Here is a 22186-nt window from a genome sequence, read left to right as displayed (position 1 = left end):
CGAGGTTCACAATTTCTGCCTGTGGAAATTCTACCCATCATTGAAGCTTTGTTGCAATGGTAGCATCACTTCAGAATCTTCTCATTCTGTGAATGAGAATGAGTTCTCCCTCACAGCTCTGTGTAGTTCCACAGTAACATGTTTTTTTACCCATGCATTACTATGATATTGAAGAAGTGTTGATGACTATGCCAGTGTAGTCTATGTGGCTCAATGATTGATATAGTCTAATGAGGAAATTAGTGATGATTCCATTTACTGAGCAGTTGCTAAATGCCAGGTACTGTGTTTTAAAAATATCATCACCTAAGGATCTCTACAGAAAGCCATTTTGTTTTTCAGGGCTCTTTGCAAGGGTATCTGGAAGTAATTTGCACCTAACCAGCAGTTGCAATAACCGCAGTTTCATCTTCAGCTCCACAATGTTTCCCTTGGCCAAAAACGCATTAGGTTGTCTTCCAGTTTGAAGCATTCAACAAATGGTGGCAAGGCAGAGCCACCAGAAACGTACACCTGATTTCCATGACAAATATGGTAATGCTGTATTAATTGGTGGAGCCATATTCTGTATTGCTGTATGGACATATACAGCAACACAGATTGGAATAGAATGGAACCTTTCCCCTGTTGGCAGAGTCTCCCCAAAGGAATGGAGAGATCAGTAATCATGCTAGCTGATGTAATACTAAATTGAAATGAAATCATAATTGATGCCATGTAAAAGCACTGTGTATCCATTAAAATATGGCATAGTTAAGAAATGAAGTATAATTGAAACCTGAAAAAAAATATCATCACCTATCATTTAAAAAAAAACTGAGCTTACTTAAAAGCAGCGCTATTACTAGATAATATCTTAGTTATTTTCTTGCTGCTGAGACAAAATACTTGACACCCAAGGTTAAAGGAGGAAAGGTTTATTGTAGCTTGCAGTTCATAGAGGTTTCAGCTCATAGTTGGCTGGCTCCAAAGCAAGGTGGCATGGCAGAGGGGCATCACAGAGGAGAGACAGTCCATGGCAAGCAGGCAGGTGAGAGCAAGCAAGGGACAAAATAAGCCTCTTTCTGTCCCTTATAGTGTATCCAGGATACTGGCATTAGGGTGGTGTCAAACCAATCAATGGACTGATTTAGAAATCATGCACCCTTAATCCCAGCACCCTTAATCCTAGCATAGCATCCACCATGAATCAAGCACATGCTCTAGATTCAGCTATTTCTGAAAAAGCCCCACCTATGACTACATGAGGCTTTGAGGGGAACATCTAAAGATAAGCCACAAGTGATGTTGATAGCAAGATTCAAATAAATCCCATCCTTTTCATCAGTGTCTTACCCATTAAAATGAACTGAATTCAGGAGTGTATCTGTCATATTAGCTCACCACTGGCAGATTATTTTTATAGTTTTCTATAGAGCACAATCAGTTAACTGTACTTTCAGTGTAAACTAAGTAAGAATAGGGTAGTTTTTTAAAACTTTATTGCCTTTCTGTAGAGCCCAATTTCTTATATGGACAAGACACTCATTTACCTTAACAAGGTTTTGCTTATGTAGCATGATATCCACTATTTTTTTAAAAAAGAGTGGAAATGTTAGAAAATAATGAATACATGTATTTATTGTATACAGTGATCTTTATTTTATTTTTTTAAATGTTGATTTTCTAAACTAAAGGCTATTTATTTGTGAATCATGAGAACAATATTTGGTACAACAGTAAATTTCTGGCCTTTCTTTTGGAAGGATAATGTATCTATAGACTATATCTTTAAAACTAATGCAATATATGTATATATATATATATATATATATATAATTTCAGTTTTTAAAAAGTATTTTCCATAGATGTGTTAGTTCTGAAAAGTTTTAAGCTATCAATTGAAATTTATAAATACTTGTGAATATTGGTTGAATATTATTTGCTTTTTGAATAAAACATTCATAAATAGAAACATAAATTTTTGAACAAAATTTTCTTTCAATTTCTAATCAACAATAGAGTTTACATATGTAGATGCTCTCAGCTTGCAAAATGCTTTTAAATATACTAATTTTTCTGATACTGATTTTATATACTTTGATTTCATAAATAATACCTTCCAATCTTATTTACTAAATAACTATTTCTTTCACAGTCTTTTGGGTTTTGAAGAAGGATCAAAGATCTTCAGATCAAGCTATTAATCCTGTGTAGGAATAACTTATATCAACATTCTCAATAGATTGGTATATAATTACTGTCTGAAAACTTCAAGTGGCAAATAAGATCGATTGTTCAACCAGTGGTTCATTACATTTTGTTTAGCTGTTAGATTTTTTTTTTAAGTAAGTCAAGTATTTTTCTTTCCTCTCTGTTACTATGCAAACTTTATTCCCACTTACAGTCACTAGGATTCTTAGAGTCATGTATTGTGTCTTCTATATTTTACTCTCTGGCTTAACATTCTTGATATCTTGATGACATGATCAATGGGCATTATTTTCTTCAATTTCTTCACCATCCTAATAAGCCAATTTTTCTTTTGAGACAAGATCTAGCTGTATAGTCCAGGCTAGCCTTGGCCTCACTATGTAGCCTAAGTGCTGGGATCACAGGCATGTGCCATTACAGCTGGCACTTGAAGCCAATTCTGATGACGTAGTGATCTCCTCAGACACTGAGAGCTGAGCAAATGAGTGGTCTGATTAGAGTCAGAATCAAATATCACACACTTACTGGTATTATCTGGCATGAGCTTTGTTTTCATTGGAAGCCCCGTTATTGTCTCATTAGTTTCGGTGAATATTTATTCAATTAAATCTTATATTCTTTCACATGAAGAAACTTTGTTAATTTTGCATTTCACTTCATGGAACTGGCCAGAGCTTTACTCATATCTCTGCAACATTAAAACTTGTTTGAGGACATTTGAGGTGGAATTCTAAGAAAACATAGTTCTCTTTCTGATTACCTGTTTTGGCATGCAATATAATTGTTATATTTCTTGGTTTTATCTCCTTTAGAAATGTAATGCACTTAGATATTTTGGTTTATTGTATACAAAATAAAAAGTGCTCATTTAATCTGAAGAATCTCAGCTTCAATAGTTTTCAATTTGCACAAATGGTGGTTCTCAAATGTCATTAAAATTTTACCCCATGCCCACTCAGAAATACTGCAGTAAAGAATTAGGAAAGAATTCACTGAGAAAACGATGTTAAGGTTCAACCCTGAGAAATGAATACATTTAAATAGGCTAGGAAAGAGGCAGTGAGAATGTTAATGATTTTGATTTTATAAGAATTGTAATAGGAAATGCAAAACTTTTAAGCAAAGGATGAGAAAATTAGATCCGCATTTGATCTGAATCTTTGAACACACTATTCTGGATGCATTGGTTGGAATTGAAGGAAGGAGATGCATTGACTAAGGCCAGATAGGACAAGACTGCCAGAGATGAACCAAAGCGGATGGACTGGAGGGAAGTCAAGAGGTCTGGGAAAAGGATTATATGAAGCCAAAAGGAAAGGCGTCAGAGATTATTTCTAAATTTCTGATGAAGGCAACTGGATTGCTGGTAGTATCACCAATGAAGATGGGTAACTATGGAAGAAACCCTGCTTTAGGTTTGGAGGAGAAAGATACAATCAATTTATTTCCAATATGCTGGTTTTGAGATGAGGTATCTTAAAAAGCTATAAAAAGATACATATCCTTTTGACCAAACTCATTCCAGATTTCTAAGACTCTGGAATATAACCAAAAACATATTGCAAAGGATGGGAAATACGAATGCAGTATTTTTTATTAACAGAAAAAATGGATATAAAGTCAATGCCCCCAAACAGAAGCTTTATTTAATAAACATTTATAAATTTATTAAATATAACATTTTTGTACTTATGCGGTTGTTTTAAAAACTATTTAGTGATACCTAAGACAATAATTATATAATGCTGTATAAAAACAGTTAAAGTACACTATACCTAAAATTATAACAATAAATGTGTCATGGTTTGTGTTTAGATGCCCACCCCAGAGCCTCATGGGGTTACAGGTGACTTTATGCTGGGATTACTAAACCAGTCCACTGATTGTTTTGGCACCGCCCTAATCCTGGGAGTCTGGATAAGATAAAAGGGGCAGAAAGACGCTGCTATGGTCTCCTTGTCACTTCTGCTACTGTGTGGGCACCATGAACTGTTTCTCCTCTGCGATGCCCCCTCTGCCATGTGCCACCCTGCCTGGGAGCCAGCTGATTATGGACTGAAACCTCTACAAACTGGGAGCTAAATAAACTCTTTCCCCTTTAACTTGGGGGTCAGGTATTTTGTCTCAGCAACAAGAAAAAAATAACTAAGACAATGTGTATGAAATAAGCAGAAAAAAATAAGAAATTGCTTGATAAGATGTTAGATTGATGTGCTTATAGTTGTTTATCTTAAAATTAGTAACATGCTTACAGTACTTATTTTTAATAAACTGCAAATATGAGTGCAAGTTTTGTTTTTCAAAACGTGAGTTTGTCAGCTTGTTTGTTTACTTAAATTAGTTAACAAACTAATACATGAAAATAAAAATTGTACATATTAATGGAGTAGCACGTATTGTTTAAAAACATAAACATTGGATAATGTTTAAATTAGGATAAATTAATTTTTCTCCTCAAGCACTTATCATTTCTGTAAGGTGAAAAATTACAAATCCTTCCTTCTAACTTATGAAACATATATCTTATTATCTGAAGTCACTCTAAGGTCCAATAGCAGACAGCACCTCTTGCTCCTGCAACTGTCACTAGCCCATCCATTGACTTCTCTCGGTCCCTCCACCTTCCTGAGCCTCCAGCTTTGGAAACTACCATTCTATTCTCAATTTGATAAGATTGATTTTTTTAGATTCCACATATGAATGAGATCATATGAGACTTGTCTTTCTGTGCCTGATGTATTCCGCTTTTTTTCATTTCCATCCATGCTGTTGCTACAGATGATAGGATTTTCCTCTCTATGGCTGAATAATATTCCCTTGTGCCTCTATACTGCATTCTTTGTCTATTCAGAAGCTGATGAGCATTTAGATCATTTTCAGTTCCTGACTACTGTGAGTAGAGCTGCAGTGAACATGGTAGTGCAGTTTTCTCTTCCACATGATAATTTCTATTCCTTTGAATGCACATCCAGCAGAAGGACTGCTGGATCATATGGGAGTTCTGTTTTCAATTTTTTAAAGATAGAATTATTTTTCCTAATGTTATAATATTTAAAACTTGCAACTTTTGCCCAAGGAGATTTGTAAGACAGTCTTCAAACCATTAAGATGCTCATTTTATGCCATTGAGGTATAAGATTGTCTACTTTATACTCACACGTGGTCGTAAGTGTCTTCGTGCTAAAAACAAGTCTTGGCTACTTTTAGTTACACTCAAATTAATTCTGTTTATTTGTTAATAAGACTGATAAATATGTAATTCTCATAAACTAAAATCTGAACTCAATGTACTGCATAGGTCTTGGGGAAATAGCTTGCATCATTCAATGCAGCAGTTCCAACTGAGACATGTTTTCAAATTTAGACACCTTACATTTTTTAATTGTAAAGAATTTGTTTTCAGGAATAAAGAAAAAGCTGAACTATATCCTAAACCATTTGATTCTTTGTTAAATGAGAATTTGAAATTGAAATTTTAATTAGATATTGCATCTTTAAATTTACTAAATTAAATACTAACTCAAGTTTATTGCATTCTTTCACTACGTTTATTAACATCAACAACACTGTTTTATTTTGTCAACTAGCATAAGTAGTTTATTACTGTGAATTTCCATTCTTTAGAAGATACTTAATATAATAAAAAAATCATAATGAAGTTTTCACAATCCAAATATATCATTAATTTTAAAGTCTTTGATAAGCTAATTTCACTCAAGGATGAAGACATAAAAATTTTAGTAAGCTCTCCATCAGCAATTTATGTGATGTAACTAATTATAAACACTGTGAGAGTTGGCAGATTAATATAATCAAGAAACATTTAGTAATTTGTAGGATATAGAACAGTAAATTCAATCTTTAAGAAACATTTTCCATATCTTGTATAAAAGCTCTATTTAACTTTGATGTCATATTTAAACACATGCACAAAATTTTAGTTAGATTTATTCAGAGCAGAGTTTTTGGTCAGTCTTTAGTGTTGCCTATGTAATACTTTTAAAAGTATCCTTACAGATTCTCCCAAATAACTAACATTAAAGAATCTGATGCAGTCTCTAGATCCCATTATCTTGAACCCTGGAGGAATAATTATTAACCGGCTGGCTGGTTATTCAATATATTGCAAATATTTGATGGACAAATGAGTTAAAAGCTGATATTACTACATATTATATATACTTCAAAAATCCAAGTATCTGATCATTTCTAAATGTGGATTATTCTGATGTACTATTAATTCAGATGGTTCTGAAGCTGTAATACATCCAGATGATTATTAATGCTTATAATGAGAAGAGGCAAAGGAGGGAGAGATAACAATACTGACTACCATGGTGTTAAAGATACAATGATATTCAGCTACTGACACATCACACTGCATTCTCTAGTTAGTAGTAATGATCAAAATTATGAAAACCATATTAAAATATAAGTTTAATCGATGCATGTTTTGGAATTTATGGTACAGTAAATTTAAAAATTACTTGTTGATTGGTTGAGTAAGGCAAATAGAACTTACTTTCCACTTCCCCCTCCAACAAAAGGAGTAAATTAGTAGTAAATTTGAAAGTATAATTTAATGTTTTTAAGAATGACCCTCCAAACTCAGAAAAACAACTTAGCCATAGTACATTTAAATTACATTTTCAATAGATATTAAATGTTATTACTATTATTCATCCCAAATTCCAGTTCTTACAATGCATACATATACCAATATGAAAATTGACCAAGAAGTTGAATACTCAAAAATAAGGCCTACAATATTTGGCAGTTCTTTGAGAAAAACAGAGTTAAATTTATTTAATATTGGGGGTCCCTTCTTATTCCTTTACTCCATCCTTATATGCCTATTATTTTTTAAAAATTGGTGTTATTTCATCAATTTCCTCTTTGCATATTTTACAAAGCTAAAATAAAAAGTCAACTCATTTCAATTTATTTAAACATTATGTCATCTATCCTGTATATAGTTTGTCACCAAATGACATAAACAAGCATGTGACCTGTAATCACCAAAAATAATTTTTAAAACTTAAAAGTATTTTAATGTACTTACTTGAAGTAAAAGAATATGCCGAGTGAGATAACCAGCGATGCAATAGATAATCCGTGTCCAATTATAGTCAGGTAAAACAAATTCAGTGCAGTCTGAAATTTGCATTAATAAATAAAATTAGACTCTTAATACTACACAAGTATGGATCATGTTACATGCGTGAGACATAAAATGCAATTGAAACTATTCTGGTTTTAAAGACATCTGATCCAGTACAATGATTTTCTTAAAGCCAATAAATACTTGAATATATCTGGAATGAAGGACATCAAACCTTATAAACCACATGACTTTTAAGAAGCTGGTTTAGGTTATATGGAACATGAAGCTACAATTTTATATTTAAACTCAAATGCTCCTTGATAACATGACTTGTTCAGACTTACATGCCAGCTAGTGCTCTCTTGCTCAATTGGATTTCCCTTTTTCCCCTGACAAGACTGAGGTTCAGATGCAAGTCTTAATACAGTCACTTCTAACATCTTATGATCTGTGCAACAGTTTTAACTTTTCCCTCTTTTTTCTTTTTCTCTTTCTATTTTACATTTTTTAACCTACCATTTCATGGTGTATTTTTATAATTCTCTTCCCACACTTGTCTGAATAAATATGGAATATGTAATTTATAAAAAAAGATACCTGGCAGTTATCAAGAGCTTACTGTATACTAGTCTTCTCCTTTCCTTGCATTAAGCAAATTCTTCTGAAAGCCATTCCAAAATCTATTGTCATTCAATTTTGCACATGAGTGGACCAAGCCAAAGAGACATTGAATGTCCTGCCCAAGGTCACACAGTGAGTACAAAGCAGAAACAGGATATCATATCCCAGGACTCAGTTTTAATCACTGTCACAAATTGCCTGAACATATACACTCAAGTGAAAATGTATGCGGACATTTTCTATGAAGCTTTATTATGGTGACCAATTATGATTGACGTTGACTTTAGCACCTGGTGCTCAAAGTGGGAACATGACAGAGCAATCTGACTTCCAGTAAGAATGAAGGCTTTCTCTTGAGGGACAGATAGTACCATTTAAGCCCTACTGAGCTTATCCTGTTTATTTAAGCACAATTTCTGAGGTAATTCTAGAATTCTTCCACAAGGGAAAATTACCCCTTTCCTTACACTCTTAAGGTATGTTTTCTTTGGAAAATCTGAAGGCCCAGCACTGAGACATTGACTTGTAAATACCCTATTACCTAACAGATGGCTCCCTCTGTGTAATGATGGAATCAATAATAATTCTTTCCACACATATTTTTCTTCATTGTTCTTTTCAAATTATATTATGAAATGGTTTTGTAACGGAATGGAAACCGACCAAATTTTCTCTGATATTGCATTAGACAACTCACTGCTAAAACAGATCGTGTGAATTCAGTTTCAACTCATGCTGATTACAGACCTTCACTTTGTCGGGCGTGTTAACATTACATTGGGTATAGTTTGTCCACGTTCTGTTGCTTTCGGGGTGTCTAAACCAGTTGCCGTCCTGGTCACAGATCTTTGTAACTTTCTCTGTAAAATGATAAAGTAAACCATAAGTTCATTAGCCCAGAGCCTATTAAATACATGTCCACTGTATATAGATTTCTGCTTTCACCTGAAGGGTCAAAGTCTTGAAAGTAATCAGGGCAGTGCTGCATGGACTCGGTCCCTGCAGCGACGTCACTCCAGCACAGCCACCCGTCCCACGTCCTGTTGCAGAAGATGCCTGAAAGATGCAGGAACAACGCGGGTGACTGCTGGCTCCCACGGCACGTGAAGACACACAGTCTTAAGATGGTTTCTCACTGACACAGAATAACCCTGTCTCTTGCAAATGAAGATCTTTCTAGCTCTTCCATCTCTTTTCAAGTCAAGTAGAATGCTGAGTAACCTCACATGTCTCTCCAACACTAAGAGAAAAAACCTTTTGCATTAAAACTGTAAGTGAAGTAATTCAGACACACAAACTAAGATATAGCATGGTTTCTCATATATGAAAAACTATAATATATATATGTATATTACAAAATAAAGGACAGCTAATAGGAAATAAGAGAGGAAAAATTATTTATTGTAATCCAGTGTGGAAAATGTATCTAAAAGTGTACCTTGATTTAGTACAATTGTCTCACATGTGTTATATGTTCTTTGGCCAATTAGTCTGGTTTGTAATCTGTACATATGATAATTAACTTTATAAGGTCTTATAAGATAAATAAATGAATCCAACGCTGGAAAAATAAGAGGGGGGTGGAAGGAAAGGGAAAAAAAGAACTGAAATGTGATATGTACACATATCAACTCCCTACAGTGAATGTAATTATTATGTACTGCAAACATGTATGAAAAAAATTAAAAAGTTCTTTTAACATAAAAAATAAATACATGTATAACTTTTTAAAGGCATAGAGAAATTAACTGATTATTGTTCCAATGTTTCAACAGTTTGTGATCAAAGAAGGTACTTTGTAACATTTTAAAAATAGAACCCTGAATACTACCTGAGATGTGTATTAATTTTAACAGATTGACACAGCAATCCTGAAATTAATCTCGCCCTCATGAACATAGAAAATTCCTCATGGCTTGAAACTAAGTGGGTGCAATTTTTCGAAAAGCACTTCAGATTGGATAATCACAATTTTCTCTCTCCTGTGACTTTTAAACAGTTATTTAAGTCATTTGCAAATACGTATTACTTAGTGAAGTAAATTTTGTGATTCAGGAGAGAAGTTATCTTAAATAGTTGTAGAAAACATGGCAAACATATCCAATCACTGCTGAGAAATATTCTGTTCAATTAACTTCAATGCTGGTGGCATGACGGATTATAAAATGTAGTATATTTCAAATTGTGTTTTACGGTATCAGGATAAGATATGAGGAGGGTTACAATTAAAAAGGTTATGTGATCAAACGGATTTCAGAAAAAAAAGTGAAAATAAATATTTTATTTTGAAGCCCTTCAAAGACTTTCTTATTGTTCAATGCCATTTAAAAATTATCTATTACACATGTCTATTACATATTACATATATCTAGAAGGGGTTAATTCAGTAGTTTATAGTAGCAATACTTAGATTTTAATGAAATAAAGTGAAAAACTTATCAGTTAACATAAAACATGCATATAAATATGTTAATTACTGAATAATAGAACTCCTGTTGAGCTGAATAAGATAATTTGTCATTGGCATATTTTAAATCATCCTTTTCACTAGCTAATATAACAAAAATATTAGTGGACCTATAAGATTTAAATCCTTCTTCAAAGGTTATCCAATTACATTGTTCAGTTAAATTAAGTCTAAAATTTCTTCAATGTAAAAACACCCTTGCTTTTGTATTTTACAAGCAAAATCATTTTGATATTTATAAATGTTAATATTCAACATTTCATTTATATAGTTTATTAAAATGTCAATTGTTTTAAAAATTATTATAAGGTCTTTTTCTCCCTGCACTTTAAAAATTAGGACAGTCTCTATTTTACTTTGTTTCACTGTGCATATTACATTTTATATTTTGAAAATAAATTTTTTAGGGTTATCAGATAAAATACAGGCACTGTTTTTGCTTTTGCTAGTTAAGGCAACTCTACTTATTTTACTCATCTTTATATCTTCAGAATCTAAACAAATACCATGCTTAGTAGTTCCTCCATAAGTGTTAGTAAGAAGAAAAAAAGAATATTTTAAGGAAGGCAGAAATACTTAGACTTCATTAACTTTGCTATCAAATGTACTATAAAAATGTGTATTATTTTTAAAAAGCCTTCCATGCTGATCATTTTATTTTACAAGTTCCTATTTAGCAGGTTCTAATAAAAATAAATTTAAATTAAATGAACTGAAGGTCAACTATCACTGACTTGAGACTTGTTTCTTTGTATAAATTGTAATGCTACTTGATATGTTTAATATCTTTAAACCATGGTATTATTCTAAAAAGATGTTATATTTTTATTAGTTTTTTTCTGAAATAATTGAGATAAATCATGTCATAAGATGTTCTCATAAATAAATACCAGTTAAAACTGCACATTTACCAGAAACCAAGCAACTAATTCACTTTTAAGAGTAGATCTAAGTAACTTATAGTGTTATAAGGGGTAAATTTCTTTTAAAAATACTTCAAATGCATTTAGAATTAAGCAGTTGCAGTTACCTTCTGTTTGATGAATGGGGTCTTGCATAATTTTCTGATAACACTCGTACTGAGCAGTCATGATTTTATTTCTAGTCACCCCCAAGAGCATCGTGTCGTTAGGGTGTTCTTCTGGTTCGGCTGAGACAAGGATCTAAGAGATTAAAACAACTTCGGAATGGTGCAGATACCTTTGCCAGAGGCGGTCTGCCATCGTGGAAAACACCAAATGCAGGAATACGCTGAATGGGAAACTGACTCTAGGAGAAAACCCTCGTTTGTGACGTTTGCATGGTCTAAATCCTCCCACCATGCTCAGTTCAAACAGCCACCTAGATGTCACCCATGGCAGAGTCGGAAGCAGGGTGAGCTCTCAGAGGCCTGGCCTGCGGTAGTGTTTGCCATACAGCCTAAACACGCATCCAGAAACACACACAGAGCTCCGCCCCAAATCTCCTCAGTGTTTCTGCCTGCTCTGTAAGTGTAGGCAAGATATTTTCTCCCTACCCACAAGCTCGTGCTTTCCTGCTGTTTAATGGTATACAATAACATCGAGGTAACTATATGGAAAATGCTAAAATTACCATACTTCAGTAAGTAAAATAGTGGCAAGTTTTAATTTGTATCTCTCCAATGATCAGCGATGTTGAACATTTTTTTTTTGTATAGTTATTTGACATTTGTACTTCTTCATCTCAAAAGTGTGTATTCATTTCAGATGCCCATTTTTGAATTTGGTCTTCAAATTTGGGGGATACAATTTTTTTTAGTTCTTTATGTATTCTACATATTAGTCTTGTCTGTGGAACAGCTGGAAAAAATTTTTTCTTACTCTGTGGGTTTTCTCTTCACTGTGTTGGTGATTTCTTTTGCTATGCAAAAGCTTTGTAATAAGATGAGATTCCAGTTGTTGATTCTTTGTAATATTTCCTGGGCAGTCGGGGTTTTGTTCATAAAGTTTTTGCCTATACCAAGAGTTCTACCCATCCTCTCTTCTAGAAGATTTAGTGTTTCTGTTTTAATATTTAGGTCTTTGATCCATTTTGATTTTAGTGTAGTGTATGATGAGAGACATGGGTCTAGTTTTAATCTTTGGCATGTGGAAAGAATGGCTATTACCAAGAAATCAACCAATAACAAAGGGCCAAAAACCAAGAACCCAGGGCCTCATGGCCACCCAGTCAAGTGCCTGAGCTCCTCCCTCGGCACAAGACTTTACTTTTTCAAGCCACATAACTCAGTTTTGTCAGGAAATTTGTAGAAAATGCATAAATCAATATTATTTTTACTCCTTCTTGAGATAAAGATTCAGATTTATACTCTGTGGATAAATTCAGAAGAAAAAAGTCAGGGCGACATAAATCACCGGAATCCAACTGGGAACCGGATGGCTCTGAGCAGGGAGAAGCCCCTCGCTGGAGTTCTAAGCCACCCAAAGAATCCCAAGATGTACTGATTTGGAACTGCTGCTAGACTCGAAAATATTCGAAATGCAGAGGCTGACAGGAATGGCATCCCCCCCACACCCTCACTTAGGTTTTCTGTATTTTTCTGAGAGTCTTGGTGGGGTTTGCTTGGAAACATCAAGGGGCAATTCTTTGTTGGCACAGAACGAGATGAGATTATGCCTCAGTTTCTCATACATGTCATGACAGAAGGGCAGCGTCAATGTTTTCACTTGAAGCAGAGAAAAATATGAATAAAATATTTCAATAAATAAAAATAATTATGTAAGGCACCTGGCTACTTTATAAGAGCAATAGATCACCTTTTAGCTGCCTTTCACCACTTTCCCACATCCTAGCACATATACACAGAGCTGTGCAGGACTGCATGCTCATGGGCACACACATGCAAACACACACACACACACACACCACCTCCCTCAAATTCAACATTAATGCCTACTTATCAAATAAATGGAAGAGAAAATTAATTCAAAACACACTGCATGATTCTAAATTACCTTTCAATCAATGTACGTCAATCAGTTGGTGCAAAGAAAAAAATCAGTGAGCTGGTGGTGCTATTTAAAATAATCTAATTCAGAATCCACAGGGCTGATTAAAAATATTTTATTTACTACGTACAACTGTACTATACAGAACCATTCCATTCTATTTTTTCAAACTATGATAACTTTCTCTGGTGCCTTCCATATTTGCTTCCTTTGTTCTTCCCCAGTCTGACTTCCCCGAAACTCTTTCATCTACACCGGTTATAGCACTGAAAGCACAGCCTGAACAAAGCTAAATTGTTGTTGTGCTGGTTGGATATTATGTAATTATACATCCTGTGTCTACCTGAACTTTGTTGTTATTAACCTTTACCGATTACAGGTATATGGGAAGTAAAAGAGAAATAATTGTAAATATGGAGATAAATCAAAGGTATCTGTACTTACCATTAAAAAAGGCAAGAGAAACAAAAAATACAGGACACACTTTTTCTCCATCATTAGAGCCCAAATAAAATATCTATAAGTCAAACTGCAATGTAAAATGAAAGAAAAAATATTTTATCAATGTTTATTAAATAAATGCAGATAGTTCTCAAAAGAAAATTTCTTGTATAGTTATATAATAATTTTATTTCCAAATTAATAGTATTATATATTACATGCATTTCAGAACATCAAAGATTGAAGTACCAAAGAGATTTAACATGTTTTAGTTTAATTAAATTAGACTTATTTATAAGAAAACTTCTTTCACATACAATTTTGAGTAATTAAAAAACAACTTGCTTTTTAATCATTATCAAAATTGGGATAAAATGATTAGAGTATCAAAATTAAAAGCTTTAAGTGAACATCATATTGGAAATTTTGATAATATATTTTATTATGACATTTCCTTTTAGTTTTCTTTAAATATTGCTAAGCTAATTTATAATTCCCTCACACTTCATTAATTTAAAGGAGGAAAATTGTTCTTGGGATAGTTTCTAGAGAATCAACACATATACATCATTAAAATATTCTTATAATTTACTAGAAATTATTTTTTTCACAACAAAAATTCTTTTTTAATCAGGAAATAAATCCTTTCATAAAGCATCAAGATAATTTATATAAGGTGACAGGAGATGGAAAATATCAAATCGAGTATTTCTAGTGGCAGGCACCATTCGGAGCTAATGAACAGTGGACTCTTAAACGCCATCTACCATCTTAATTCTATCAGGCGAACCTTGCTGGGGTGTAGCTCCTACTGTCTACTTCCTATAAAGTCGAAGAGCAATGTTCTTGGACATACTATTCTTAAGATATGTGAATTGCCATGAAATAACCATAGAATATAATACTTGTTTAATTGAATATGCAAAAACTATTTTTCAAAAGCAACAAAAAGATTCTCAATAGATAGTTGCTATTGAATTCTGAACTTAGACTTGATTCTCTTAGGAAACTTAGTCATGATTTTTATTATAGGGATATTGTCCAAGTGAGAATTGTCAAACCCTTTTTTCCACCTGGTCATATTTTGTTTATTGCTTTTATCCCATGCAAGGAGAACACAGAACTGATTAGCACATGGAATCTCTGCTGTGTTCACCCTCACCAAGACTCACCTAGGAGCAGTTTCCTTGTTCGTTGGCACAATCTTCTGGATATGGTTTTCCCTTCTATTAGCTATCTTGGGTTTTTATGATTAGGTGATCTTAAGAAGAACATAAGAAAAATCAGGAAGCATTGTATTCCTCTTAAATATTAAAAATGGGGTAGCAACTGATAAAATTAAGAATCAAAATTTCCGTAACTCAGTAATTAATGACTTGATGTTTTAGTTTTTATTACATTTTGCCATGAAAAGATCTAATTTCCCAGTACTTACATGCACGATTGTCTCCAGACTCAAATCACATTTTCTCTTGGATCATATTTGACATTGTTCTGAAGAATTTCTTAAAGTCAGGGGTCATGACCTAAAATATTGATGGATTTTATAATAATTTAGTATTATGTTAATGATACAAATTATTTCCATAAAAACATAACAAGTACACACTACTCCTGTCACATTTTATTGAGCTATTTTACTTTTTTTAAGATCTCTTGTTTACAGTAGTTATTATATAGCGTATTCACTGAATGTTTCAATATGAATTATAGATATATAATAAGAATATATTTGGCCTAGAATTGTATATATTTTCTATGAGTAAATGATTTTAAAAGAGTGATTATGCTGTTTTTGCATGAAAATACTGAATATCGGCATTATTCCTTGAATATTGGCATTATTCCTTTTATCATAGGACTGTGAATATATTGTTTTTAGGTATTTATAATCTAGGTAAGTATATTTAAATTTATTGTATCTATATCTATGTAATACTAAATCATACTTCCTTAAAAATAAATTCTGTGGAGAATTTAATTATCAACCAAAATTAATAGAAAAACCAGAGAAAAGAAGATTTTTTTTGTTTTATTTTAGTTTTTGTTTCTTTTGCATACATTTCTATGAGAGTAGGTGCAGATATGATATTACAGCAAAACGCTCCTTAGCAGGTCAGTGATGACTTACTAGGGATTTGTGTTGAAAGGTGGAAAGTTATAATAATTTCAGATTCATCACTAAATTTCACTTTTACATGGAGGTTTTTGCCTGGAACTAGGAAATGGTAGTAGACAGCATAAATTGAATTATAGGCTGTGTCCAGGATCCCTGGAAATCTTTCATTTATGATCTACTTTCAGCCAAATTCCTGATTCCCATGCAGCAGAACCTGATGAAATGCCATTAGCCATCCTTATCTGTTAGGGTAACTTTTCAATACTGTAGTTGTTTGGATGTTGTATCAAGAGTAGTTTACTGTACTAAATTTGGAATGCATAAAGATTAAGGCAAATTTAAAACATTGGTAGTTCATATTTAAAATACTGACATTTCATGTTTTTCTGTATAAAATGTAGATATATATTTATATATATAAATAAAAACATAAATATTATTATTGGAAATCAGATCGGTTCTACAAAACAATGCATTGATAATTTACACAACACAGGATTCTATTACGTTTAATATGTATGTGGTCACAAAACAATTGAAGGGGACAGTGCTTCAAATATCATGTTTAGAAGTTTCCCAAACCCAACATATTTGAGAAACATTTCAGCCAACACTGCTGTAATTTGTATTGTTTATCTCTTAGATGTGAAACACAGAGTTCCAAAAAGTATCTTAGGGAGAAAGAAACGACACCCTAAGGGTTTTTATACGTTAATTTTTGGTACAATTTAGATGTGCATAATGACTACATTCATCAAGGGCAGTTGTACCTGTACATGGTATGTCTTGATTGCTATTTTTTTCCATTCCCCTCCCCTCCCTTCACTCCCTCTTCCTCTCCTTATTTACAAAAGCTTTGTTTCCATTTTTCCTTCTTTTCTAATTTTTTACTCTTTTTCCTTCCTTCCTTTCCCCCTCCCCCTCCCTAGTTCCCCTTTCCATTTGAACAATTTCTTCCTACTTCACAGTATCTATTATGCTTTTTTGTCCTCTTTTCTTCTTTTTTTTCAGTACCAGGAATCAAACTCAGGACCTTGTGCTTGCCGGGCAGATGCGGCGCCACTGAGCTACATCCTTGGCCCTGTTTTCATCCTTATTTACACTTTGAGTTTCTTAGACCAGAGAGACAATGTGATATTCACACATATGTGTCCAATTTATTTCACTTAAGAATATAATCTCAAGGTATATCCATTTACCTAGAAATATCTTGTTTATCCTTCTTTACGCCTCAATAGTACTCTATTGCATTAAAAAAAAAAAAAGTCCTTTTGATGGGCATTTGAGTTGTTTCCAATATTTAGCTATTATAAACTATGCTGCTATAAACATGGATTCAGCCTGAAGTTTTAATGCCTCCTAAATCTGCCCTGGAAATTTCCTCACATTTTCAAAAAAACCAAAATATAAAAAGATTTCTCTTTCTAAATATTTGCTACTGATATAAGAAACTCAAACTATGCATCCTTTTAAAAATGATGTTGTCTGGGGTTGACATTGATTTTGGGCTACACTAGTGTTCCTCAAAGTGTAGCTACCTGGGCCATCAACATCAGAATCACTGCCAAATCTTGCTGAAGATGTTGAAATGGCCAGACCCTACCCAAAATCTCTGAATCAGAATCTTTAGGAGGAAAACTTGAGAATCTGTATTTTTATGAAGTACCCAAGAAAATTCTTGGCCTGTCCAGTTTGCAGAAGTACAATATGAATACCTCATTCTCAGTGGGCCATGCCGAAACCTGAGTACACTTACAGTTCTCTGTTCTCAGCAGTGGCCAGACCATTCTAAAAAAGGAATATCAAATATAAAACAAGCAAAATATTCTAAAATGTTCCCAGAGATAATTAATGTCCCAGATCTTCCAGCAAGTTATTCAAATATTCATTTGAAAACATATCATATAGTCCCATGATTACTGCTTCATGTGTCTTATTTGCCCCAGCAGAGAATGAACACAGTAAGAATAAGTGAAGACGGACATCATGGTCATCTCCGCGGCTCTGAATCATCACAGAGTGACCACATAACAAGGGCATAGGGAAAGTGGTTTTTAAATACAGTAATCACCAAATTACTCACAAAATTAATTTAATCTCTTTGTAGAAACCTGATTTCTTTTTTAGGTATTCTTTACACTCTCACACATGTTATGATTTTCTGAGTCATTAAGGAAAACATTGCCTGGATTCTACTCCAAGAATTTCTGAGTCAGTTCATCTTGACTGGCGTCCAGGGATAAGCAATTTTTCAAGTTTCTCTGATGATTTAATCTATAGTTGTCTTGAGAAGTAGTGTTACAGATTAGCGGAATTCTATCATAGGCAGAATAGTAGGTGCCCAAATATTTGTGTTCTATTCCTCAGCATTTGTGATTACAGAAGTTATTAAATAAAATTATTGTCAATCACCTCGAATTATGGAGATAAGCCTAAAGGAACCACTTGAGCATTTAAAAGAGGAGGAGGAAAGATGCAATCAGCCATAGGGAGGTGGCAGAGGAAGAGGGAGCAGAAGAGAGAGCAAAGCATAAGAAAGTTAATCAGCTATTGCTGGCTCTGTGATGTAGGAATGCACATGCAAAGGTTGAGGTGAACCCTCGAGATTCAAAATGGTCCCCAGCCTGACAGCCAGCAAGTCCTCCAACCACGAGGACCAAGTTCTGCCAACAACTGAGCAATCCCGGAAGTAGAATCTCCCCTAGATCCTCCAAAAGCTGACAAAGTTCTCCCAACACTTGGATTTTGGCCTTGTATCACTTGAAACAGAGAAACCAATTAAGCCTGAAGAACTTCTGACCTATAGAACTGTGAGACAATAAAGGTGTAGTGCTGCCAAATTCATGGTAATTCATTGTGTCTGGGATAAGTAGCAAATACAAACACCCGATCAAAGCCATATCTTCTCATCAAAGCTAAGTAGTAACTTCTTGCATGCCATTCACCCTGTCATTCCCCTAGCCTTAGGCCACAGTCTCTGCCATGCAAGACAATCACATTCACTAGCAGTGCTTATTTTAAGTTGCTGCTTTATTGTATGCTTTTGAGAAAATCAACTCAACAATATTCTGCTTATTTTACTCAACTGGAAAATGAGTACAGAACTTGATCTTTAATCTGGCTCCTTGTTTTACATTGATAATTGATAGAAGATGTACACTAAAATCAGAGAAAAACAGCTTTAAACTCCAGGTCTCATAACACTTAAAATCTCTAAACTGATTTTCTGACCTGAAGATGGATGTCAAGGTCATGTCTATTACTGAAGTTTGACATGACTTGCAAATGAGATAATTCCAACAGCTGCCTGAGAGTCAAGGGTGCCTATCATTCTTTATTATAACTCATCTTGTTGGATCGTTTTATAGATCAACTTACACAGTTGGTAGAACAAACCTGCCTCAAAATAAGTATGCAGTAGCATTAGCTTATTATCTGTATCACTACGATTCTGGTAATCATAGCAATGATAATCTCCACTGAATGAACTAGAGAAGTCCAACATGTAAATATAAGTGGTTTGGCTAGGATAACAGAAAAAGTTTGCTGCTTACTCCAAAGTTAGATTTTCTCATTCTAAATATGGAGCTCTTTGCCCCCTTTCATAATAATTCAGGAAATGGTGATACTGTATTTACTTGGATAATTAAGGTTTAAAAAGTACAGGATATATTTGTATTTTGCTCATTCAATTGAATGGCCTAACCATCAATTTGACTGAATGAATGGCTTAACCATTTTCACTTTGACTCTTCATATAAATTTATACTTTACTTCTGTACAATTCCTTTTAATTCATTTTCTCAGTGATGTTCTTTAATTTGATGTTTGTGTATTTTTATAACTTACATTAATAAATGTCTTGATAACCCAGATTTACCATTCTGGTAAGTTACCAAAACGAAAACTATATGTATTGTATTACTCCTCAGCTGTTAAACATGCATTTTCATACTTATTTCAGAAATCAAATTAGTTGATTTACACTACTTATTAACCATCAGGTTTCTAGGGAAATAGAAGTGAAGTCATGTATTGTAGGAAGATAAAAGTGAGGTAAAAGTTAAGTTTCTGCCCTCAATAAAATATTTATCAAGTCAGAGAGATGACCTTATGGTCATTTTAAAGGCCCAATTCATTCCTTTTTAGGCCCTATCCATAGATTTATCCATGAGATTCTAGTAAGGAATGATTTCACCAAAATTTAACACTGAAATTTACTTTTGTGTCTCAGTTGCTCAGTGAACTTGGGTAGATTACAGACCCTCCCAGATATCTCATTTGTAAATCAAGGAAGTAAGATAAAGGTAAAATAAAAGTTCAAACTTTATATAAAAAGAAAGAAATTAGTTTGCACATAGGAATAGTTTGGTCAGAGAAAACTAATTCTTGAAATCGAGTATCTCCTAACACTTTTTTCTGACTTGGGAAGACTTTCTTGATGTCTCCCATTGCCCACAGCCCAGTGGAGTCTGAAGTTTGAATAGGAGAGGGAAAGGTTGATCAGTTGGCTAGAAAATTTTTCCCTTTTTAAAATGAGAATTACATGAAAAGAAGTTCTTCCTCTAAAAAAAATCACATATTTTGCTTTCACTTCTTCTTATACTGCCTATTTTAGGGTTATTCTCATTTTTGAAAAGCCATTTGGGGAAGGCCAAATTCTCTCTTTTCCATTACAGAAAATCCAAGTTAGAAAGGTAGACATACTTCTTAATTAGATCCCTTGCCAAACTTCTCAGAGGTAAATCTGATCGGTTCATCTAGCCCAAGCTAAACTTATTACCATCATCACTGGACTAATCCTAATGCTCCTGGGACTGGATTTGAATAATTTCTGAATTTTGGCTACCTTGGGTTTTTATCATCTTAGTGTTTATTAGAAAATAGCTAGCTAAGATTTTTTAAAGCACAGAATAATAGAAATTACTGATCATGTTAAGAAATGATTCAAAAATGCATATATGCAACAGAATATATAATGAAATAATACAAAAATATTACATTTAATTCACTAAAATCCTATGTGTGTTCTAGCACATAAAAACACATCTAAAAGTCAACTTTAGAGTAAATTTTTAAAGAATCACACAAATACCCCCTAAGGTATTTTATTTGAAATGACATTTGTATTTAATTTTTAACATTGAAGTCCACATGCAAAAAAATACATTATTAATATTGTACCATTGATTAATGATAGCCTTTTTTCAGATAGTTATTGAAATTAGCACAGGAGGGGGATGATGTATAATACAAGTTACAAATAGCGGTTACAAATCCGTGACTTCCTGATTTTAAAATCCACCTCAGCTGCAGGGCATGATGGTGCACACCTATAATCCTAGCACTCTGGAGGCCAAGTAGGAGGATTGTAGGAAGTTCAGAGCCAGCCTGGGCTACATAGTGAGTTCAAGACCAGTCTGAACTAATAGTGAGATCCTGTCTCAAAAAAAACAATCCACCTCAGCTATATACTAGCAAGTTAGACAACTTCTGCAAGAATAGTTTTCTCATCTGCAAAATAGTTCCTAAACTCAAAAACTATTGTGAAAAAAAAATGAGAACTTACCAATGTTGCCTATTATCATTACATATTAAAATATATAGAACTGTAACTAAGCTTATATAAGTTTTGATTTCTTTGCCAATATGTCAGTAGTATTATAGGTAAAAAATTACCACTGTATTTCAAGAAGATGGTCATTTGCATCTTTAGTTTTATCTTCAGAAATAACACAGTTGTTTTCCTTTTGGTACCGGGGATCGAACTTGGGTCCTTGCACTTGTGCAGCCGGCGGCGAAACCACTGAGTTAAATCCCCGGCCCTCACAGTTGTTTTTCTATCATTTAAGTAGTTATGAAATTATCAAATAAAGCAGATATTAAGTATATTCTGAGAGATGATATCAGTCTAGTTTGTTCAAATATACCTTTCTTAACACTAAGCCTATCTCAACTGAATCTCTACCAAACTTTTTGTATGCATCACAGTTAAACAGTGACATAATAAAGAATATAGCACTAATCCTATCAGAAGATATGAACACTGTAAGACTGGACTTTCAGGTCCAGTGGATCATACCAGCCTTTACTATCCCGGAGCAGCAACAGCACACCCCACACTGACTGTGTGCGACTCGCTTATCTAATGAACATTCCAGGTCCATAGCTGAATAACTATTAAAGAGAGATAATTTTGTGATTAAGTTTGGGATTTCATCTTATGCTCTGAAGTACTTACTCAAGGGAATAATTTTCCCATTGTGAGCATA

General features: G+C 33.6%; 1 protein-coding gene and 1 pseudogene across 3 annotated transcripts in view; one reads left to right on the top strand and one right to left on the bottom strand.

Moving 5' to 3' along the window:
- Positions 1–22186, bottom strand: part of Calcrl (calcitonin receptor like receptor) — a 103844-nt gene that overhangs the window by 26769 nt on the left and 54889 nt on the right. For 2 of the 3 annotated variants that reach the window (XM_004872313.4, XM_021250253.2), the window contains 7 exons: positions 15231–15321; positions 14968–15056; positions 13799–13883; positions 11416–11548; positions 8864–8974; positions 8666–8778; positions 7256–7347 (listed from right to left, as the gene is read on the bottom strand). In XM_004872313.4, coding sequence (XP_004872370.1) covers positions 7256–7347; positions 8666–8778; positions 8864–8974; positions 11416–11548; positions 13799–13852 — 503 coding nt within the window. In that variant the 5' untranslated portion in view covers positions 13853–13883; positions 14968–15056; positions 15231–15321. The remainder of the gene's footprint in view (positions 1–7255; positions 7348–8665; positions 8779–8863; positions 8975–11415; positions 11549–13798; positions 13884–14967; positions 15057–15230; positions 15322–22186) is intronic. The other variant, XM_021250255.2, reaches the window with a different exon arrangement.
- On the top strand, positions 309–784 carry LOC101711051 (cytochrome c oxidase subunit 7B, mitochondrial pseudogene; annotated as a pseudogene).

The sequence above is a fragment of the Heterocephalus glaber genome, unplaced genomic scaffold (assembly GCF_053883595.1).
Source record: "Heterocephalus glaber isolate CG9 unplaced genomic scaffold, H.glaber_assembly_v1.0 deba00001058, whole genome shotgun sequence".
NCBI classification, from domain to species: Eukaryota; Metazoa; Chordata; class Mammalia; order Rodentia; family Bathyergidae; genus Heterocephalus; species Heterocephalus glaber.
Note: the sequence above shows the minus strand (reverse complement) of the source record. Positions and strands in the feature narration are given on the sequence as shown.